The 22,977-nt window shown below is 38.4% G+C and overlaps 2 protein-coding genes across 5 annotated transcripts in view; one reads left to right on the top strand and one right to left on the bottom strand.

Annotated features, from left to right (window-relative positions):
- The window catches only part of SEC61A2 (SEC61 translocon subunit alpha 2), a 42,286-nt gene that overhangs the window by 14,607 nt on the left and 4,702 nt on the right, over positions 1-22,977 (top strand). The window contains exons 7-12 of one of the 3 annotated variants that reach the window (XM_037066007.1): positions 2,398-2,551; positions 3,503-3,663; positions 3,979-4,176; positions 6,147-6,338; positions 6,806-6,882; positions 21,272-21,277. In XM_037066007.1, the coding sequence (XP_036921902.1) occupies positions 2,398-2,551; positions 3,503-3,663; positions 3,979-4,176; positions 6,147-6,338; positions 6,806-6,882; positions 21,272-21,277 (788 nt within the window). Of the gene's footprint in view, positions 1-2,397; positions 2,552-3,502; positions 3,664-3,978; positions 4,177-6,146; positions 6,339-6,805; positions 6,883-8,941; positions 10,017-21,271; positions 21,278-22,977 lie in introns of those variants that run through there. The other 2 variants (XM_037066005.1, XM_037066006.1) reach the window with 2 other exon arrangements.
- Positions 12,227-22,977, bottom strand: part of NUDT5 (nudix hydrolase 5) — a 39,605-nt gene continuing 28,854 nt past the window's right edge. For both annotated transcript variants that reach the window (XM_037066010.1, XM_037066009.1), the window contains exons 4-10: positions 20,141-20,190; positions 19,041-19,148; positions 17,660-17,755; positions 17,088-17,189; positions 15,108-15,116; positions 14,803-14,856; positions 12,227-12,463 (exon numbers count right to left, since the gene is read on the bottom strand). In XM_037066010.1, coding sequence (XP_036921905.1) covers positions 12,354-12,463; positions 14,803-14,856; positions 15,108-15,116; positions 17,088-17,189; positions 17,660-17,755; positions 19,041-19,148; positions 20,141-20,190 — 529 coding nt within the window. In that variant the 3' untranslated portion in view covers positions 12,227-12,353. The remainder of the gene's footprint in view (positions 12,464-14,802; positions 14,857-15,107; positions 15,117-17,087; positions 17,190-17,659; positions 17,756-19,040; positions 19,149-20,140; positions 20,191-22,977) is intronic.

The following is a 22,977-nucleotide window of genomic DNA, read 5'->3' as shown; positions in this document are numbered from 1 at the left end:
ATTAAAAATCCAAGAATAGTTACATCAGGAATGGAACAAATAAAATGAATATATATTAATTTGTTTACATAAATTTTGGTGTACAGATACTTCCGTTATGGTAAATTCTTCTGATGTTAATGTATGGGGAAATATATTTAATCATGGGTGGGTAGTGACCTATTTACATCTTTCTTTTTTAAGACTTTATTTATTTTTAGAGAGAGGGGAAGGGAAGGAGAAAGAGAGGGAGAGGAATATCAGTGTGTGGTTGCCTCTCATACGTTCCCTACTGGGGACTTGGCCTGCAACCCAGGCATATACCCTGACTAGGAATTGAACTGACCCTTTGGTTTGCTGCCTGTGCTCAATCAGTCATTTGCATCTTTTTAACACATTGCTAATATTGAAACTGTGGGTCCACTGAAGAGATATGATCGGATCAGTCTGCTTTTACCTAGAAACCTAGGTTGTAAAAACTTTTCACATGTTGTTATTTAAGGTATTTCTCACCTTAATTATTCTTTTCATTCACATGGTCAGTGTCTTTCAACTAGTTTTGAAATCTAAGTAGTGGGTCTTGATTAAAATAAAAAAATTGAAACTGTCAGTATGCATGGCACATTGTAAAGGTAAGTATTGTTTCATCAAACTAAGTTGTGTGTCTGTGCATGCATGCCTCTGTAGGGTTGAAATGTGCAGTGTTTTTTACCCGCCTTGGAGATTCATACGGAGTGTACATTCTACAAGAGCAATGCAGTTAACATTCAGTTCTTACTACCATGCTAGTCAATGAGGTGCTGTGGCTTCCTGGTGTCTGAATCTTCTCATAGAAATGTATGTGTTTTACCATCTTTTATTTTACTTCTTTAATTGTAGAAACCATTTCCTATTTCGGTTTCTCAATACTTCCTTTCTTCAGTTAGAAAAATAAATTTGATTTTCGTGGAATATACACAGATACTCTTATCATCTGATGGACACTGGTCTGAAAAGGTGGTTTGGAGAATTAAGTTGATCAAGAGCGGTCCGTGTGATTCTGGACAAGTAACTTAGTCAGAAGGTCATGATAATACTTTTTGGTTGCCTGATAGTATTGTAGAGTTATAATAATACAGCTATTATTCCCTGTAGGCTTGCGTTTCTATATGATTGGGAGTATTTATCCATTATGTAATTGTGGTCAGAATAAAATCTCAGTAATAAGTCAGAATGTTAAACTTGATTTTCAGACAGTAAAGGATTTATCGGCTCACTTAGAAGTTTTGAGAATGATACTCTTTTTCCAGTCCATTCAAAGTTAAACTAAAAGGCTGTCAGTAGACAAGCTAGGCTTTGTACAACCATTCAGTGAAATGGCAGTCAAACGGGGGAAAAGGAAACCCTATGTAAGTTAAGTATGTTTAATATGGTATACTGTACTTTGTTCTCTATTCTAGTAGGGTTATATCAGGGAAACTGAGTGAGTAAGGAGGGGGATGCTTCAGAGCTGGGAGGAATGGAAGTAACATTTCCTCATTTCTGTAGGGAGGTGTCTCTATAGTGGGGGCAGGGTGAGATTGGGGGTGTAGAAGCATATTTTCTTCTTTGTTTGATTAGGTTACTGATGTGTGGGTAGGTAGTCATATGACCAGGGTCACTTTCAAGGCTAGGGCTTATTTTTAATTGGTGTGTGCTTTTATAGAAATGTCTTCTCCAAAAGGAAAATTAAGAATTTTCAGTTTCATGCAAATCAGTATACTTTCATTTTTTAAAAAGATATGAGCTTAAGAACCTAGTGAATCCTTAACTATCTATAAATTTATGTTGTCTTTGTCACTGTATGTATAGAATGCATTTTATATTGTAATCTGTGTACATATTAATTTTATTCTACTTTGACTTATTCTGTAGACATATATGTCTATAGTATATACAACATTACATATAATATTTTAAGTATTTATCAACATAGTTCATGGCTTTTTCCTTTCATGGCTGTGTGCAGTTGCATCTTGTTATACTATAATTCATTTGGCCTTTCACTTACTTGGAGATAATTGGGAATATGTTCAGTTTCTTCCTGTCTTAAATTCTACAACTGTGAACATTTTTGTTTTATAGTGATCTTTCCAATAAACCTTATGTAAGGGAATAAGGTTTATTTCCCTTATTGTAAAGGAAATTGTTTAGATGGTAATGTCTGTTTTAAAAGTTGAAATGTGCTATATACTGTAACTATTTCCAATCCTCTGATTTTCAGAATTGGCTTCTGAATAAAGTGGGTTAAAAAATGTAGAGGGTCATATAATAGTAATATTGCGACTGTTAGGTTTGAATGTTAGACAGGCTCACACTTTGAAAGTAGTCATTGGTGCTTGTCTTCCCCTTTCTTGAGTTTTTTCTTGCTTCTGCTTACTTGCATTTCTTTCCCCACAGTTGTTTGTTGCTGGTTTGATTGTGCTGCTGTTAGATGAGCTGCTACAGAAAGGTTACGGCCTGGGGTCTGGTATATCCCTCTTTATTGCCACCAACATCTGTGAAACCATTGTCTGGAAGGCCTTTAGCCCCACTACTATTAACACTGGCAGAGGTACATGGCACAGTGACTGCGGCTGCACGAGTGTTGCTGGATGGGTGCTGGAAAGTAACTCGTAACAGAGCAGTGCGACCTTGTAGACATCTGGGCTTGCTGTTCTGGAGGACAGTTGATGCTTATCATTCTAAAGTTAATAAGTGTGGTTTGTGGGTGTGAAATATTACTTCAAAAAGAATATCTGAATTTCAGCCTCTGCTCATTTCAGTGGTTGCAAACATTTCAAATTTTTTACTTGCCTAAGCCATTGCAGAACTCACCAAATTTGACTGATTTCAGCTTTGCTGGGGGGATCAAAAGGTAGTAGATGAAGATTTTTCAGATGAAAAAACTGATATTCTTTGTATCATCAGGAAGCACTAATACTTTTGCTGCTATTCCATTTGGCTTGGTAAAAGCATCTAAATTTGGAAAAATACTCTGATTTCCCATCACTCCTATTGACTTCTCTCAGATGCCATCCTAGATTTGTAATGGTTAACATGTAAACTCATTCCAGCCTTGGGGAAATAGCAACAATGGTTTATTAATGTTCCTGATAAAATAAACTTACAAGCAAGTTTGATAGAGTAACATACATCTTTTGATTCTGACCTCTTTACTCTGCTTTGCTGCTGCTGCCCTTCCTCTCCTCACACCCTGCCCAGTCCTCTCTTCCCTTCCTGAAAGTAAAGGAGAAGCAAAGCATTATGAACTAAGTATTTTGGTTTTACTTTGGCTGTTTTCATCAAGAATAGTCTCTTGAGAAAACTTTAGATTTATACTAAAAAACATACATTTTGCCTTGATCTAAATATTTTTAGAAGCTCTACATATGACTGTGTCATAAACACATGAATTATTTTGATTAGTATTTTTCTACTGTGTGCTGAAGTTTCAAAGTTGTTTTGACCCTTGGGACAAATTTGCATGATGTGTCTATAGTTCATTTCTCTCTTGATTTATCAGGTACTGAGTTTGAGGGTGCAGTCATAGCTCTCTTTCATTTACTGGCCACCAGGACCGACAAAGTCCGAGCTTTAAGGGAGGCTTTCTACCGTCAGAACTTACCCAACCTCATGAACCTCATTGCTACTGTTTTTGTGTTCGCTGTTGTTATATATTTCCAGGTGGGTATACTCTCTTTCCTGAAGTGGGATGTGGATTTTTATTTTGCTCTTAAAGAGAAGGATGCTATTTGAAATGTTTAGCATCTAATAAGTCAGTGTTTGAGAATCTAGTCAAGCAAATAATTCTTTAGACTCTGAGGTGTAAAGTGAAAAATAGAATGAAAATGAAATAAAAAGGGATTTCTGTCTGTATGTCTCTGCAGAAGGGTTAAGTTTTATTAGCATTACCTTTACATACTCCCTCCTGTTACTGTTTTGGCTCTGTATATTCTATATGTGATGTGTACAGTTCCTCTTTTAATTTTCACTTTTTAGGGATTTCGTGTTGACTTGCCCATCAAGTCGGCCCGGTATCGAGGACAGTACAGCAGCTACCCCATCAAGCTTTTTTACACCTCGAACATCCCCATTATTCTTCAGTCAGCCTTGGTGTCAAACCTCTATGTCATTTCCCAGATGCTGTCTGTTCGATTCAGTGGCAACTTTTTAGTAAATATACTAGGACAGTGGGCAGTGAGTATTTTGTTATTCATTCTTTGTTTAAATTCTAATTGCATTTAATGTTTATAAACTAGAAGAGATGAGCCATAATTGAAGCAGTTCCTGTAACATTTTCAGAGTCACTTGCCCGGAGAACATTTTCACATCTCATCTGAGTGATCTTTAGGCTAAAATCAGTGTCTTTCATGATTCTGTTTCATAATGTTATTGCACTGTTGTCTAGAATAATGGTTTTTAAAACAAAGCTACTTGTTTTCTCTCTTTTAAAAGATTTTTTTTTATCCCCACCCAAGGACATTTTTTCATTACTCTTTAGAGAGAGGGGAAGAGGGAGTGGGAGGGACAGGGAAACACACACACACAGAGTGAGAGAGAAACATTGACCTGTTGCCATCTCATATATGCCCTGACCGGGAATTGAACTGCAACCTGGGCTTGTGCCCCAACTGTGAATCGAACCCATGACCCTTTGGTTGAAAGGACAATGCTCCAACTAACTGGGCCACACTAGCCAGGGCCAAGAAGCTATTTGTTAATAATGTATGGGATACAGAAATTATCCTTTCCTGTTTCCCGGTTTTTCATGGCCTGAATGGCAATAAACTAGTTTGTGATCAATGGGCTGGAGACAGGCATGTAATTACTAGACTGAAGAGAGAACCGAGTTGTTAGACATAGAATTAATCAGTAAATAGAAAGTGTAAATTTTGACTTCCTTTTACAGGTCCTTTTTATCACCACTTCTTCTAAAGTAGTCCAGCTACATTGCTGTTTAAATGTAGGATTTTGTAGGATTGAATTTTGATTGGTTTAAATTCTGTCACCTGACCGAGGAGTACTTTTCCCTTCATCTAAACTTTGTATTCCACTAAAGAATATTTTTATAGTTATACTGAAATGTGCTTATTCTGTGTATTTATCTTACCTATACTATCTTTTGTATTATAAGTTATAGTGACCGACACATTTCTGCTTTTAGAAGGTAATTTTTAAAGAAACTTAACGTTTAACAGGATAAGACAGTGGGTCTTGAGTGTTATTTGGAGGAAATAGGATTCCCTTTAGTTCTCCTTTTCCATTCATTTAACAGAAATTGGATTACCTGTGATGAGGGGACAAACCTTTTTCTCCCCGTGTGAGCTAATAGTCCAGCAGTAATTATTACTATAACAATTTCAAAGTAATAAATGCATTGAGTGGTTGTATGGATTGTGTTGTGACCTTGACTGAGATTTTTTTAAATGAGAGAATTATTATAAAATTGGATTTGTCAGAAACAGTGCTTTTGATTAGGGAATAGTAATCCTGGGAGCACAGTAAAAGAATCATTTGGAAAATAAAAATTCAGGAATCAGCTGTTTTAATCATTGCAACCATTTCCCACGCCTTATATCCCAAAAATTGTATTTAATGTGAGCAAACACATGCTATTGCCATTTCTGTTACTATAAAAATTCTTAAAATTTTTGTGTAGATAAAAATCCCATTCTATATATTTATTAAAAGACTTATTATATACAGACAAGGTAAAGTTTAGGCAGTGAGTTGTTAGATTTCTGTCACTGTTTCATTTGCATTCTTAATAGAATACTTTGAAATGAAAGAATCATGTGTAAGGGTCTTAACATGTGGCATACTTACGTAGTTCAGAAAATTCCAGATTCTAAATGTAATCAGATTGACTATAAATGTAATGTTTCTGTTTTCAGGAAAGGAAGGTTCTTATAGATGTATTATAATTTTTTAAAAATTGCTCTTCTGTTAACTATATATCCACATCTTTAAGAGTTGCTCACTATATAATTTTGAAAGAGTGAAGATATTAGATACAAAGCAAATCCTTAAGTTATATACAGCCATTAGCTGTAGGTGCTTTGAACTTAAAAAAGATTGTCATAATTTCCAAGGAGTTTGAGAAGTTGTAAAAATGTTTGGTTGACAAGTTAGGTTGGTCATTTGTTCTTTTCGTCCTTGTTTTGTAGGATGTCAGTGGGGGAGGACCTGCTCGCTCTTACCCAGTGGGAGGCCTTTGTTACTTTCTTTCTCCTCCTGAGTCCATGGGTGCCATATTTGAGGATCCTGTCCATGTGGTTGTTTATGTCATCTTCATGCTGGGGTCATGTGCATTCTTCTCTAAGACATGGATAGAGGTGTCTGGTTCCTCAGCCAAAGATGTAAGTATTTGGTTCATTTCAAAATAAAAATAATTTATAAATTTTAGGTGACAAAATGGAAGTTAATACTCTTCATTGCTTTTGTAATTTAAACTAATTCATGCATTCTTAATGAGGTAATGTCATCCCAAGGGGGTTAAAAATTGGTTCCTGGTAGGTGGAATATTTATAGATTTTATAATGGTTTGTGACCCTCCAGAGCTCAACCTTACCTGACAGAATCTTATTCCTTAGTATTAATTTTTCTTGAGGGAGGGAGGTGTGATAATTTTTTTTTTAAAAAAGACAGAAACCCTGGTTTAATGAATGGGTAACATAGTTGTGGTGTAATAGGAATGATGTGACAGTGTCTACTTGAGGGTTATTGTGTGTCAGTAGTGTGTGGAGAGCACTTCACACAGAACCTGGAAGATAATTAACAGTGAGACATCAGAGTTTGATTTTAAAAGTTGTTTTTCTCTCCACAGGTAGCTAAACAGCTTAAAGAACAGCAGATGGTGATGAGGGGCCACAGAGATACCTCTATGGTTCATGAGCTTAATAGGTAAGGTCATTCGAGCTCATCCTCGATGGGGGTTGGGGGACATATGTACTCAGTTTTCCATATCTTTCAGTCTTTCGTTTCTTGCCAGATGTTGTTCTTTGTTAAATTCATATTTGAAGCATTTCTACTTCACATAGAAGGACCAAACCGACATCAAACTGACACATAAATTGTTTAAATTGGAATTGTGTTCCCCTTCACAGCCCAGCTATAGGAGGTTCTTCTCATTGGCTGGCAGTACATAAAATTATATGGGAGCTTTTAAAAATTGCAAGTACCTCACCACCAGGAATTGTGATTTATTCGGTCTGGAGTTGGTCTCAGGCATTTATTGGTATAATTCATGTATTATGTAATTCATTCAATTGAACCACGTAATTTAGTGTTTCTTTATTTGTATACTCCGAGTGTGTAAGCATTAACACTCTAATTGTAAAAACATTTCATTACTCAGAAAGAAACCTGGAAACCATAATTTCCCATTCCTATCCCTCTACCATCCTACAGCCCCAGACAGCAACTTTTTACCTTCTGTCTCTATAGATTTGCCTACTCTGGACATTTCATACATATGGAATCACATAATATGTGGTCTTCTGTGAATAGCTTCTTTTACTTAGAATAGTGTTTTCTGAGTTCATCCATTATCTGTTAGTAATATTCCATTGTAAGGATAATACCATTTCATTTATTCATTTCTCAGTTGATAGAAATTTGGGTTGTTTCTACTTTTGGGGCATCATGAATGTTGTTATAATCATACTTGTAGAAGGTTTATGCGGACATACTTTCATTTCTTTAGGAGTGGAATTGTCAGGTCATACAGTAACTGTTTAACATGGGTGGAACTGCCAAATTATCTTCCAGAGCGGCTGTACATGTATGAAGGATTCAATAGCCACACATCCTCTCCAGCACTAGTTTTTGCATTTTGATTAGTATGTAGCCACTTAGTGGGTATGGAGTGATATCTCATTGTGGTTTTGATTTGCTTTTCCTTGATGAGTAATGATGTTGAGCATCTTTTCATGTCTTTGTCAGCCATTTGTGTGTTGTCTTTGGAGGAATGTGTACTCAAATCTTTTGCTCACTTTTAATTGGGTTGTCTTTGTTACTGAGTTGTAAGATTAAAAAATATTTCGATGTCTCTTGTCAGGTGTGTTATTTAGAAATATTTTGTCTCCTTCTCTATGTTGTCTTTTCCCTTTCTTGATGATACCCTTTGATGCTCAAGTTTTTAATTTTGATGACGTTCAGTATATCTGTTTTAACTTTGTGCTTTTGGTGCTGTTATTGAAGAAACCACTGCCTAACCCGAGGTCACAAGGATTTATTTTTCTCTTAGGAGTCTTAGCTCTTATGTTTCAGTCTGATCCACTTTGAGCTAATTTTTGTGTCTGGTGTAAGATAGGGGTCTACATTCCTTCTTTTGCATGCGGATATCCAGTTGTTCCATAACTGTTGAAAAGGCATTAGTATTTTTACTTTAACTACTTTTGAGCACATATATTTCAGAGACTAGTATAATTAATCTGCATGTAGCCAAGTATATCCATCTTTAGTAGTTGTTATTCTGTCATTCTTGTTTCATTTACCATCTTTCTTTTCTTTCTGGAGTATTTTAAATATAATCTCATTATGTTTAATGGGTGATTCTGACATGCAGCCAAAGTTGAATTATTATTTGGAAGAGTATTACCACATCTGTCAGATAATTATGGTATTTAGAAATAATTTGAAATATACTGTTTATCTAGAAGAGGGAGCTAAAGGTTACCCATTAAGATATTAAACATTTTTTAACTTAAATCTTGTTGAAGATTCTATCTCCTGCCATCAACATCATGTATTTGCCTTTCTTGGCTATTTACTGGTTTCTCATAATTAGGGAGTAAGTCATTCCCTTGGTCAGTTTTCATCGACCTATAACTGCTATGGACATCCCGGGAGTACTGCAGACTCTTCCCTGTTGGATTAGATTAGTTACACTTCACCATATTACTGCTTCTGTTGCTCCTTTTCACTTCCCTCTGCTGCCTGACTTGGTTTTGTCTTCTAGGTATATCCCCACGGCAGCTGCATTCGGCGGTTTGTGCATTGGCGCCCTGTCAGTGTTGGCCGACTTCCTCGGGGCCATTGGCTCTGGCACTGGAATTCTGCTTGCAGTCACTATTATCTATCAGTATTTTGAAATATTTGTTAAGGAACAGGCTGAAGTAGGTGGGATGGGTGCTTTGTTTTTCTAAATGTTCCAATACTTTTTGTGGGAAGGAAAAACATTTTGACACACTGTTTTTGTCAAATAATGCTGGCTCCCCTCTCCTCTCTCATTGTTTTTTCAAGTGCTAACTGTCCCATTTCTGAAGTGGGCACCAAGCTAAGCCTGTGTGCAGCATTAGTACCAGCTGCCTTAAAACTAAAGTTTACATTATTCGTTAGAAAATACATACATGTAGTGTTGCCTGTGATGCTGGAAACCAGTGTACCCACCTTACCATGTTCAGTGATGGTGAGGTGACACTGATCAGTTTTGCACACATTCAAAACACTCAGTATTCCCCCCACTCGTTTAAAAATAAATGTAGTTCAGATTGCCACTTTCCAGTATTTTGGGCTTATTCAATGAGTTCTAGAACATTTATATCTAATCTACATTTTAGGTATAATTACTTTTTATACGTTTAAAACTCATAGTATCCCTGTTCCAACCCTCCCCTTCTACTGTCCCTTCTCAAAGCAGCCACTTAGCCCAGATGGGCAAAATCAAGCTTCTTAAAGTTTCTGTCCCTAGAAAAACTGCTTATAATTACTGTCTGTTTTCCATCCGTCTTTGTTCCCCGTGACAGCACAGTTGGTGCTGTTTTTACTGTATTGGCTATGCCTTTGAATTTCAAGTCACTTGAGAATGCTCTTTAAAGATACTGTGCCCCAGTTCTTTTTTTTTAAGTCCCTAAAGTAAAGATCTAATTCTCAAGCAATGTTTGTAGTTCAGTGGGGGTGAACAATGAGTAATTCATGCTAGGAATCTGTGTACGTTGTTGTACTTTATAGCAGCAACATGAGTGTAAACAGTAGACTTACAAGCTTTTATTTAATACAACTGTTTCAGTTGTGTTGGAAAAATAAAAAAATCTGATATTAAATGTTTTGTGTAGGTTCACTGTATTCATACAAAATCCATCCTGAGATGCCTATTGCAAGAGGTTTAAATGTAGGTACTTTAGTGCTTACCCCTAAAATGTTGAGGGATGGTAACCCACTTCAGGTCGCTCAGCTAGTTGTCACTGATGTATGGAAGCAGGAAAACAGTGGTTTCAAATGGTATCCCAGCCCCCATCTTGAAATGCAGTTCTTTACCAGTGATTCCACTTTTAAAGTGTGTGCTTTATTGTCCAAAAAGGAGATCAAACTTAATTTTTGAAAGGCTTTTCAGAAATACGTTTTCCATCATTGTTTACCTTCTTATTAGTAAGTGCAGGAAGTACTGTATCTTATTTAAGCTTAGGATCACAAAGCCAAACAACTACAGGGGCAAGGCAGAGAAAGTAACTGGTGAACATCTCCATAGGGCCACAGACTGTTGTTACCATAGAATTAGGGACTTAGTGTTAATATATCTGATTTTTTTTCAAGCCAGGCTAAAAAATACGGCTTTTATAGGAAACCATCACCTTTTAAATTCTGACAAATCAACAGTGCCAGCTGATGAAAACATCCAGACTCCAAGCTCTCAAACTGACTTAATTTCCAAAGCCTAGCCTTTGATGTTTGTAGATAATATAAATGCCATTAAGGTTACATGCAAGGATCTAGTTGTCCCTTCTACATTGCACTTTTAGGGGGAGTAAAAAGCAGAAGGAACAGGTAGGTGTTAATCATTGTCTCTCCGTCAACAGTTAAGAAGTTGTTTCTCAGTTCCCATAGGGAGTGACTTAGGAAGAGCTGGTCTGTTTGGAGAGGCAGGTTTACTCTAGAGTCTGTGTACTTTATACAAGCCTTATTTCTTGATTTTGAAAGAGGATATAAGTAAGGGAAATTAGAGGACTTGGTCCTTGAGAGCTCAGGGAAAAGGATTAAGATCTCTGGAGACTTACAGTGCCCATGTTTAAAAGTGAAGATTTTAAAAAAGGGCTTACAGGCAGAAGGGAAGGCTACTATTAGAGCACGTAGTTGGGCCTAATTTTCACAATATATATTGGCAGAGCAGACTTGATTTATACAGTCCTCTGGTTCCAGAATTCTTTCCATCCTTAAGGAGTGCAATTTATGCTTTAAAATATCTCTGGAAAAGTCAGTGAACCTGCAGACAAATGAAAGGTGTTGCAGCATTTTTGGCATCAGTATCCTGATTTTACCTAGTTGAGAGGCCTGGCTAACTCCCACCTGGGTTGAGGGCTTAAATCATGACAGGCTGTCCAACCAGAGTCATCCTGAGACTTCTGCTGGGGGCTAAGCTGAAAAGGCAATGACCCTGGAGTTTGGAAGCCATAAAAGTCAACCCAAGATTCCAGCTCAGCTAAAGAGGTAAGAAGATGGCCCAGTAGCCCTGGTAGACATTTTGGACAACAGGCTTCAGGCATGGCATGAGGCAGGAACCATCAGTTTCTCCTTTAAAGTAGTTTGTACTGGGCTTCTCGTGCTTGCCAGCCACTCAGTAAGTGTAGCCACTTGCTGGCTACACTCAGGATTGAACACCAAGACATTAATGTCCCAAACCATGTAAATTGTATTGCCGTGATTTGGTTTTCTAAGTACTTTTTTGAGATAAGTTTAGGAAGTGACATTCTAAAGTATGTCCACGTGCTATAAGGGGGAAGGATCCTATATTTTCATTATCCTCTTAACGTAGTTATAGTGAATGAAATCAACCATTTTTCATATATAAGAGCTGGTTTACCTTCAGTATTAGTAGGGTGGATATAATGATGATAGCTGAATGTAAGCATTCGCTTATCATGAATGTTACTCTCATCCTCTGCTATGCTGATTAAATCTATATAGCAGATAATTCAATTAAGAGGGTCCAAGAAAGCTATATATGTATATGTATGTATATATTTGTTTAAAAACTGTTTAAACACTAATGCAGTAAATAGTTATTTGCATACTTGGCTACAGAATTCTGTGTTGGGGGTCTGGAGGTGGGAATAGAGCTAATTTGGAATTCAGGTCTCTTCTATTACAGGACCCTTATCTCCTGGACTAGAGTACATAGTGGCTGAAGTTTTAAAAAATGGATTAAATAAGCATATCTGCATTTATGTTCTTTTCTATTAGTATTACCTGGATTCAGCATTTAAATGAAGGCTATAGCCTACCTATAATTACAATTCCATACCACCACATGCATTCCTTGTTGTTTTTATTTTATGAAAAAGGTACTTTCAGATTTCTTATATGAACACAAAGTCTTAGTGAAGGAGGCCTTGTGGCCCCTTTTAGAAGAACATGGCTACTACGCTCTTCTGGCCTTAAAATTTCAGGAAGGGCACTTCAAATGGCTTTGTGTTTGCATGTTTCATCGCCAGAGCATAGGAATAGACCCTAGCATCCACTGTCAGATGTTCTTCAGCTACCAGGGCTACAGAAAGCAAAGGATACAAGTTAGACAATGAAGTTAATAAAAGATAATACCCCTATCATTCAGTCATTATTTACTGAGTAGCTACTATGGGCCAGTCTCTATGCTAGATGCCTGTGATACAGTGAACAAGAGCCTTAAAAGATCTTACTGTAGTGGAAGAATAAATGATATAAAAAAGCAGGGTTATAGTTAGGACCTGAGACATAGGCCATAGGCCAAGGAAGAGTAAAAGGAAAGAGTAAAGACAAAAAAGGAAGAGTAAAGACAGAAGAGCACATACATCAGAGATGATGATTTTGTGTGTTAAAACGGCAAAGCTTTACAGATCCACTGGTTCATTTAGAGCTCACTGTCAGACCTTGCTGCTGCGAAGCTACATAGCGATGACCACTAAGTAGCCTATTGAGGACATCCGTGCTGCTAGGGGAAACATATTTTGCACATGCAAATTAACTGTGTGCATGATGTTATTAGAATTCTATGAAGAATGAGATCTCAGAATCTTATTACAAAGTGCTTTGATGAGAACTTCTGTTTCACTCAGATTATTGGATTTCAAATCTGTCACCTGTTTTCCCAGCTACTTGTTTAGAACAAGCTGAGACATTTTAGTCCTCAAAGGCAGGGTATGTCCTACTCTGCTTGTGGGTGCATTCCTTGTAGCAAACTGAACTCAAAAATCCTACCTACTTCTCAAATGTGATTTGTTGAATAAATTATTTGATGATTATATTTTGATTCTAGTAAAGCGGGGGAAAACGGGCTCTTCAACTCACCCCCTCTATATAACCCTTTCTTCCTTCCTCCCCTTTCTTGCTCTCTGTTTCCCTCTCTCCTAAGGCCAGGAGGGCAGATAGGGAGAAGGGAGGAATTTAAAAGATAATTTTCTAACATAAATATGTCAGAAATAGAGCATGTAACATTTAAGCCTCGTGTGTCAACATTATCCAATTTACTTTTACTCACGCCACCTCAAACATAGGGACTATCTATCTCTTGTTCCTGTTCTGTTCTATGAGAAAAACTTAGACTATGACACTTGTTCAAGGTCATAACCAGTACATGTTGGCTGAGCCTCAAATCCAGTCAGATCTCTCTGACTCAAAGTTAAATCTTACCTATAACTGAAGGCTACAGCTTTCTCTGAATAAATACCTAATAAATTATTGAGCCCTAGCTGGATGGCTCAGTTGGTTGGAGTGTCATCCTATACACCAAAAGGTTGCTGGTTAGATCCCCGATCAGGGTGTATATGGGAGGCAACGATTGATGGTTCCTTCTCACAGGGATGTTTCCTCCCTCCCTTTCTATCTCACTAAGCTCAATAAAAATATCCTTGGGAGAAGAGTAGAGAAAATTTAATACATATTGAGTCTTCTCAGTATGAGTATTTCTAACTTGACTGACTCTGGAGGTGGTTTTTACCTTAGGTCTAGTTTTTAAAGCAGCAAAGTAGGAGTAAGTAGGAATGGAAACGTTCTGGGGATATGAAAGCACAGCAGTTTTTGAAAGATCCACTTTACTTTCTGAACAAACACACAGACGTTAGAAACAAAACTGTTAAGCCACTGGTACTGAAAGGAGCAAGAAAGACTACTCTCAAAGCCTCAGGTCAAACAGTGCTTGAAAAATTTTTGAAGTAAAAACTGAGTGAGTGAATAGGCACATAGCCAGTTTCATGAAGGGCTTCTGTCATGTCTTCAGTTACATCCTAATGTGGTTATGTCACAGGGCGCCTGTCCACATAACCTTTTAAAAAAACAAAACAAAACAAAAAAACCCCACAAAAATCCTTAAGATGGGCTGGCCAAGAATTACATAATGTAACCACATAACCAGTAATTTACTAAGGGTCACACTTAGATAGTATGGTTCATTACATCAGCACACTGCACTCAGAAGGAATATTGTTCAGTTCTCCTTTAACGTATACCCTGCACAAAGAACTATCTAACATATTGGAATATGTAGCATATTCCAATATCTAGCATATTGGAAATCAGTGAATTCTTACCCATATATACCTCTGCATTTCCATGGGTTAGAGATTTAAGGTGTAAACTAGTTTGGGCTAATCAGCAGGAGTATAATCCCACTAATAGGAGAAAAAAGGCCCCCCACTAAAAGCTTTCACTGATGTGGAGTGTTTTGCTCACATTTTCAAACTATACCACCCAGAAAGGAAAATTATTATTGGTCAACTGCAGTTTTAATAAGTTTCTAGGTATTTGACTCTAAGGAGGAAGAATTTAAAGAAACAATTATATTTCCCCTTTGCTGAGGGGTGGGGGAAGGAAAACTAGAGAAAGTTAGGCAGTAATCTCAAGAATGCTTACCTTCAAGTCTCTTCATCAGGTCATTCTTTGGTAAGGAAATTACTTCCACGAATTCTAAACAAACAAACTACCAGTGAAAACAAAGCTAATGGGAGGGAGGTGGGGAGCACTGGGGGGTGGGGTGGGCAGGGCTGGGACTATAAGACAGAAAACTACTCGAACAATAATTAAAAAAACAAAATAAAAAGTAAAGAAAACAAAGCTAAAGAAGGGGAGGGCCTACCAGGACAACACAAAGTGCCTGTAGCCATTACCAGCTCGTTAAGCCATATACATGGTCAGCCACTGGGAGCTGAATAACATACCTCCATCTCCTGAAAATAAGCAGAAGGAGAACATTTTAGCAAGGCCTAGAATGGTAAAACATACAAAGACTGTTGTGTGAGACACATCGAAAAGGCTACTACATGAGGTGCTCAAAAGAACCAGCCCATGTACTTTCTGTTAGGTGAGGGAGCAGGGAGCCAGAGGAACAGGATGGAGAGGACACTGAAAAGTGCCTCAGGGACAGAGCAGGCAATAGGAGTCTTTCCTGCCCAGTGCCTGCTGTGGCTGCAGTGGTTGCTGTGGTGCCTGTGGTTCCCTGCAGCAGCCCCTGGCAGGGTGAGGGAGGAAGGAAACCACAAGTGTGCTCCTGTTGCCATGGCGGGCTGCTGCCCCTGCTCTCCCTGCTGACCAAACTTGAAGGTAGTGGACCCTGCACAAAATGTACGGTGGAGGTGGGGATGGGTGCCATCAACTTAAGAGGGATGAGGGAGGGAAGTTTTCTGACCTTGTAAGGTGCTAGAAACCTTACCAATCCCACTTCCACCTTTTCTTTCTGCCATGGCCAGGATCTTCCCCTTTTTTTAACTTCTCAATCTACACAATCAGCATGAGTGCTAACTCAGATATTACTGGTCTTTTAAAAAAAAGGCTGTAAGAATTTAACAGAAACCTGGGATGCAAAATTTACCGTTCTAACCATTTTTAAAGTTATAATTCAGCAGCATTAAGTAGATTCACATTGTCATGCAATCATCAGCACCAGCCATCTCCAGAAGTTTTCATCATCCCAAGTGGAAACTTGAAACCCATTCAGCACTAACTCCCCCACCCCTGTTGACCGATATTCTCCTTGCTGTCTCTGAATGCACTGACTTTAGGTAGCATATTGGCAGAGTCACACAGTATTTGCCTTTCTTAGGTTTCTTTCATTTCGCACAATGTTTTCAAGGTTTATCCAAGTTATAGCATGTATCAGCACATTTTTTTCTTTTATGGTTGAACGTGATTCCATTGTATGAATATACCATATTTTGTTATCCTTTCATCTTTTAATGGGCACTTGGGTTGTTTCTACCTTTTGGGTACTGTAACAGTGTATGAACAATGGTGTACAAGATATTTGAGCCCCTGTTTTCAATTCCGAGGAGTATAATTGGGTATACACATAGGACTATAATTGCCAGGTCATACGATATTCTGTTTAACTCAGGAACTACCAAACTCTTTCCACAATATCTTATATGTATATTTGCTAGTTTAAAAATCAAGTATTTAATGCCCTGGCTGGTGTGGATCAGTTGGTTAGGCACCATCCCACAAATGAAAAGGTTGTGGTGTGATCCCTGCTCAGGGCACCTGAGTTGCAGGTTCAGTCCCCAGTCGGGGCACATATAGAAGGCAACCAATCAATGTTTCTCCCTGCCTCTTTCTCCCTCCCCCACCTTAAAAAAAAAGCAAGCATTTAGAATTAGCTGCAAAGGGATGTCTAAACATTTAGGAACAACCAGAGGATGAGAAATGGAAGACCATAACTTTCACACACAATTTCTTGTGTGTGCATCAACACTTCTCTTAAGGGGGTGGGCAAGGACATAGAACTGAACTGCTAAGAAATACAGAGCAAAGGATTTCCTAAAAGCTTTTCTAAATGTGGACCTTAATTATTCCATAAAGGGAATAATTTATTATGCCATTCTTACAAAACATGAAAACAGAAATCAGTAATTTTGAAGACTTTCATTGTTTACTACTTAGTCCTATAATATTACTAAGAACCAACTCCATACAGTAAATAAGGAAATGTGTAATTTAGCATTTTATATAACGAAACCATAAAGATCACATTAGTGGTAAAAGAAAAATGCTAAGATACACAAGATTATGGAAAGAGCCAAGAGTACAAATGAAGCATCTCTGAAAGACCAGTACTATCTTGACCAATCAAAACTCAAACTAGTAATGAGAAGTTAAAAGATGTCTATTGCAATTATCTACCTTAAAAAAAAAAGCCAACTTACCTGGCTTTGGCTTAGGTCTCACATTTTCAGCCTCATCTCCATTAATAGTTACTGTCACGATGTGTGTGCTACAGTTTGACAAACCCGGATCCATAGAGACAGCTATGGAGAGAAGCAACAGGTTATCTTCACAGATGCCAGTCAGAGGTCATGTTTCATGACTGAAATGTCTTTGGAGGAAGACGGGGCTCATAATTCCTTTAACACAGAATTCATGCAGGAAAACTAGTGTTCTCCAGTCATTTAGTATATGCTGCAGGACTACGGAGCATATGAACAGTACTCATTTTCCTGAGAGTTCTTGAGTGAAGTCTGGTAAGCCCAAGGGGCTACACCACATTAAGAAACATGTCTTCTAGAGAGGACCATGGCACATGGATGAGGTGAGTGGGTAGTGAAGCTTAGAATGCGGGCACCTCTGGAAGGCAACACAGTTTCCTAATTTATTCTTCAACTTCAGGTCCCTCCTGCTCAAACTTGGCTAATTTTCAAAAGTTTGTCTTTTGAAAGAATCTGCTTGGCTAATTTTCAAAAGTTTGTCCCCGAGGGCACACCTGGAAAGCAATACAAACCTGGAGAACATTCGGCAACATCGCCTTTATAGCCAGTTTCTTCCTCCAGCTCTCGCAGAGCAGCTGCTTCTGGGCTTTCATTATCATCTATGAGACCTGGAAGTCCAAATCATTTGTGAAGTGGGAGAGGAAAATCCACTTTTTTTGAACCTCTGCTTCTAACACAGCTGGTACCGAGCTATGTGAGAAGAATCAGAGGATTGTGAAAAGTGGTCTTAAGGATAAAACTGAGGTTTGGAACTTTTACAGAAAAAAAAGGGGCAAAAGCATGAAGCCCTAGGCAGATTAAGTTGGTTCTGACAGCTCTCATCTGTTCTCTCAGACCTAGGTTGCTTTTACATGCCAGCACGAATGCACAACATAGGCAGTGTCCATCTGTTAGGACAAGCGACGTGGTGGCCGCCGAGGCTTTGGGCCCAGCTGTGTGACTACAGCACAGGAAGTCTTACTCTTTTTTTCCTTGTATGTGAGATGGAGACTGTTATCTATCTTGCCTTCCTCCCACACAGAACAGTACTGAGAGGCTATAGTGAAGTGCTGAGATGAAGATCACCTCTGAGGGGGAAGACAGAAAGGAGAGAACTGCAGGCTGGTGGACCTAGGTAGCCACCATGGTCACTGTGAGGAGTAAGTAGAGAGAGGCCAAGGGAGGGGGACAGTAGCAACTCTTGAGTCATTTTCCTGAAGGGATAAAAGATTGCAAAAAGAAAGGTGAAATACAGGCCCTTCAGTTACTTTTAAAGTTATTGATTTCTTCAATGAAATGGAAGTAAATGAGAAAGAAAATACAAGTTGTTGATTGTACATTCTAGTATAGGATGGTGTTTAAAAATATAAAACTTAAACCACTAATGATAATTGAGATCTAATCTCTTCTTATGGGAGAAACCCAATTAAGTCCTGTAACACCACAATGTGTAAGTTACAGATAGCTTAACTTACTGTGCAACTGAAAAAATACATTAGTGGAAATTAAGACACTTTCCTTGGCCTATATACATATGGGAGGGTCAAGACAGCTTTTCCATTCATAGTTTTTGGAGTCTAGCCTAGTTATTACTGTAAATTTCTTGTCCGAGGTAGATCACTAGTGATAGAAGATGAAACAAATTGACAAATTAGGGGGAGGCAATTACTCAAAGAGGCTAGAGAGAATGTGGGAAAGAGGGCAGATGGCTTGGAAAGGTGAACCATGACACCACGCCTTCCACCGCCTCCATGGGTGACAGATCACAAGGGTGTGGCTAGAGGGCACCTCACCGTGGAAATGGTTTTGTGAACTAAAAGCCCATGGACAGACACAATAAACTCTGTAGTACTTAGGCTCTGCCCTGACTCAGTCCAAGTCCCAAGCATTGGTTTCTGGTGTTTAGTGCCCCACCTGCAGGGAATTCTAGGCAGTAGCATCCCATGGGTGGTCGGAACTGTTTCACCAGAACAATACATTCATAATGAAGAGTTCTTTGCAGCACTGGGATAATTGTTACACCTGTCACAGGAAATAAAACAAAGAAGTCTCTAATGAAAGGTTAGTCACGCCAGCAGTCTCTTTACAGTGATCTAACTAAAACCCCATGTTTTAAGAAACGCTGCCTTTGAAGTCTACCTTGAGGTTGCCATTAGCAATAGGAAGTTAAAAGCTATAGTACTGGCAGTCAACCTAGAAATTATTCTCACTTAAAAATATAATTAAAGAAAAAGTAACCACACTAACGTGTTTATAAATCAGGTTGAGTTATGAATTACTTAGCCTTAAAAACAACCTCCCACTGGATTCTAGAAAACACACTTCCCAGGAGAAGAACCCCCCCACCCCCACCCCAAACACACTCCCAGCAGGGAAAACAGCACTGTGCAGCCACTCTGTTTGCTGTCAGTGAAAACGCTCCAGCAAAATGGAAAAATAAAAGGGAAAAACAGCAAAAATGTATTCCCCAACTTCCCCTAGACCAGAGGTGAGTTTCAGGATTTTTTCTGGGACCTCTGCAGTCAAAGCATTCACGCCTGGAAATCCAAGTGAACTGAGTGAATACTGTGTCCTAATCCTACTTCTGCATCAATGCAGAGGCCACAAGGTTGAGAGCACGAGGTACTGCAAGTGAGTTTTCCACACTAAAGGCGCTCTCCTAGATCCTCTGAACAGAACACAGGGTTTCTGTAAGTTCTAACACACCTAAACAGTATGGCTTCAAATTCTATTGATTTATACCTGGCTATAAATATTAGTACACCTTCCCCTCAAAAACACTGGAGCTTAGGTAACAGGAGCCAGACGTTATTTATAAAGAAAGCTTAATTTAGTTATACAGCATTGCAAAAACGAATACTAGATTTAAAGATAAAGTATCATAGTTTGAGATAACTATGCCCTGAGACCTTGGTTATAGTAAAAACAAAACAAAAACCTTCCTGACCCTAGCTTACTACAATAAATGTGGTAACTTCTCTTAGGAAGAGTTTTAATAGGTTTGCACTCTTTACCGTCAGCCGACTGTCCTTTTCTTGTTGTACGTTTCACAGATTCCCAAGTTCTATTCAGGCAGAGAAGAAAAAGCAAAGTCATTAGTGCTAAAGAGGAGAATGTTCGAGGTTTTGTGCGTACTGTCAGAACTTTACAAATGTAAAGCATGCAAATATACTCATGGTAATGGTCAACAAGACCACAGCAATAGGCCCTGGCCTGGAGCTCTGTGGGTTAGAGCATCGTCCCAATGTGTAACAACAAGGTTGTGGGTTTCCATCCCTGGTCAGGGCAAATACAAGCAACCAATGAATGCACAAAGAAGTGAAACAACAAACAGATGTTTCTTTCTCTCTCCAAAAATCAATAATAAAACCACAGCAATAATGAGCTGTATTTAAACAAAAAGTTGATTTTTCTATCTTAACAGCTTCTGACAATTTCTAAAGAAAACCTGACACCCAACATTTAGCTCTCTGGGTGCCATCACTTGAGCTGCCTTTCAGATCAATTACTCGAAACACTTCAGTTTGGATCATAAATTTACAGGGGAGCAGCACAGCTGGTGACCACAGCTTCTGAAGCTGTTATGCAGTTTATGCATAATAAGCTCCTACTGGGAAAGGAGACTCTGCCTAATGAAAACTAGTGAGTCAGTCATTTACACAATTTAGGTGTTAAAATCTGTGACCTACAGTACACAATTTAAGAAAGTAGGACCCTTCTTAAATTAACAGAGTAATTCTTAAATTTAGGAGAGTGCCCTACTTTACTCCTGTGACATCTTGTCTAAGGGGAAAATGAGGCAAGAGTGGGTTCCTGCTCCTGTTTATGGCTTTACCCTGAGTAGCTATTGGTTTCAGGGGAACACTGTACTGAAAATTCAGTTATTGGGACAACCATTCTGTTTGCAGGGTGCAGGGGCAGGTAAGAGGAAGTCCCCCTTCACTCTCATTCCTTAAATAGGAAAAAAAAAACCTAAACAAAAAACAGTTGTAAGAGATGGGAGTGAAGAAGGAAGTAATTTTGGATCTAAGAGAACACATCTGAGTGGTGTAAGAAAGGGATCAACATGTCTCCCTACAGTAGCAGTGAGTATAAAATGTACTACTTGGAAAAACTCTTACACTTTTTATCTGGTTGTCCTTAAGGTTTGGGTCATGCCACATTTCTATTTAAAAAATTCAGATATTTAATCCAGTTAAAAATAAACTTTCTGCAAACTGCAGATCTTTCAGTACCGAACCTGAATTCTACAGGGCAAACCTGTCAAAGTGAACCTGCAAAAATCGAACAGATTACTATGAAAACACAGCTGCCCAACATTCCTGTTAGTAGCAAGAAGCCAACCAACAAGCAGTTCTGATAAGTCAATAATACGTATTGCAAGAGACAAAACACCTTTTGGTATGGCTCTCTCTGCTGCCTCTTAAGGTTAGTCCTAAAGACTGAAGAAGACAGTGCTGGGAAAAGCACTGAAGGTCCCATCCCAAATACACTAGGAATAAGGAAAACAAAAAGAATAGCATCATTATAGTGGTTAAGATATGAGGTAAATAAGCAGTAATGAGCCATCAGTTATGAGCAATAAAATATAAATGCATTTATAGGAAACACTAGAATAAGAATGCCCCACGAGAGTGCTAGTCATCTTAAAGAGACTGAGGTGTACTTTGGATTGGTGGGAAAAATCTTAGTCTCCACTGACTTACTAGCTAACCCCACAGACACGACCTCCTCAAGACTGTTTTCTCATTTGTAAAACTGGGGCACTAAGAGTATATTATTTCACAAGCCTTTTATAGCTAAAGACTGATTCTAGTTAAAGTTACTCCATTATTTAGTTTTAGTTATAGGAAAGCTGTTTTGCTTTCTTCCCTCTAGTCAACCAAACACATGAAGTTGGAAGGGCCAGAAGTTCTGTCCTGAATGTCAGTAACGGGGCATAGTGCCAGAATACTTTTACACTTCTGAAACTAGTTCCACAGCCTCTTCCATGAATAAGACAGTGAAACAGAGGTTCTGTAGGTGCTATTTTATTTATCCTTATATACAGGCCTCTGTATCAGGTAATAGAAACATTTTATAAATTTATAAATCATAGCCTACTATAAAGCACAGAGTTTCATTCTCCCAAGCTAGACATTCTGTATGAAATGTCCGTGCTTCATGGAAGACCTCTTCGGAGGCTGCAAAGAAGCCTGGAGATGAACATGCTATAAGTAGGCCATGTGAGTGTGGCAGTTTGGTAGACTTTAGAGCCCGCTCCCACAAGAGGTGAGACCTAATGAGTACTTTGAAAATAATCCCAGAATAATTCTGATGCACATCCCAATTACAGTGCTGGGAGGAAGGGAGGAAGAGTAAGGTGAAGAGATGAGCAAACCAACACATGCTACTCAGACTAGTTTAAGGGTTTTATTTTGTTATAAACTTTATAAGGGAAGAGAACCCAATGATATCACTGTAAGTTGGGTTTTAATCTCTGTCCATAGCTTCAAAAATACAAGTACATTTAAATATATGTGCTCCCTATGGCTTAGGCCTTGCCACATTTCTGAATCCCTTCCTTAGTTCATATTTAGTTCTATACATCAAACTCACTGTAAATAATAGGTAATATATTATTCCACTGTGTTAGAGCATAGTGTGCTTGGCTTTCTTTTGGGTTTTAATTTAACAGTACTATGGATATCTTGTTTCTCACAGCTCTCCCACATTGGACCTTACTAATATTTTTGCTACTTTAATAGATAAAATCAAAAGTTGTTTAAATTACTGGTAAGTCCATCCATCACTTTCACACTGATGATAAATGTATTTCCTCACAAAGAAACTCTGTATTCTTATTTGATCA

This window comes from Sturnira hondurensis, unplaced genomic scaffold (assembly GCF_014824575.4).
Source record: "Sturnira hondurensis isolate 20B ecotype Veracruz unplaced genomic scaffold, ASM1482457v3 Scaffold0016284, whole genome shotgun sequence".
Lineage (NCBI taxonomy): Eukaryota > Metazoa > Chordata > Mammalia > Chiroptera > Phyllostomidae > Sturnira > Sturnira hondurensis.
Note: the sequence above shows the minus strand (reverse complement) of the source record. Positions and strands in the feature narration are given on the sequence as shown.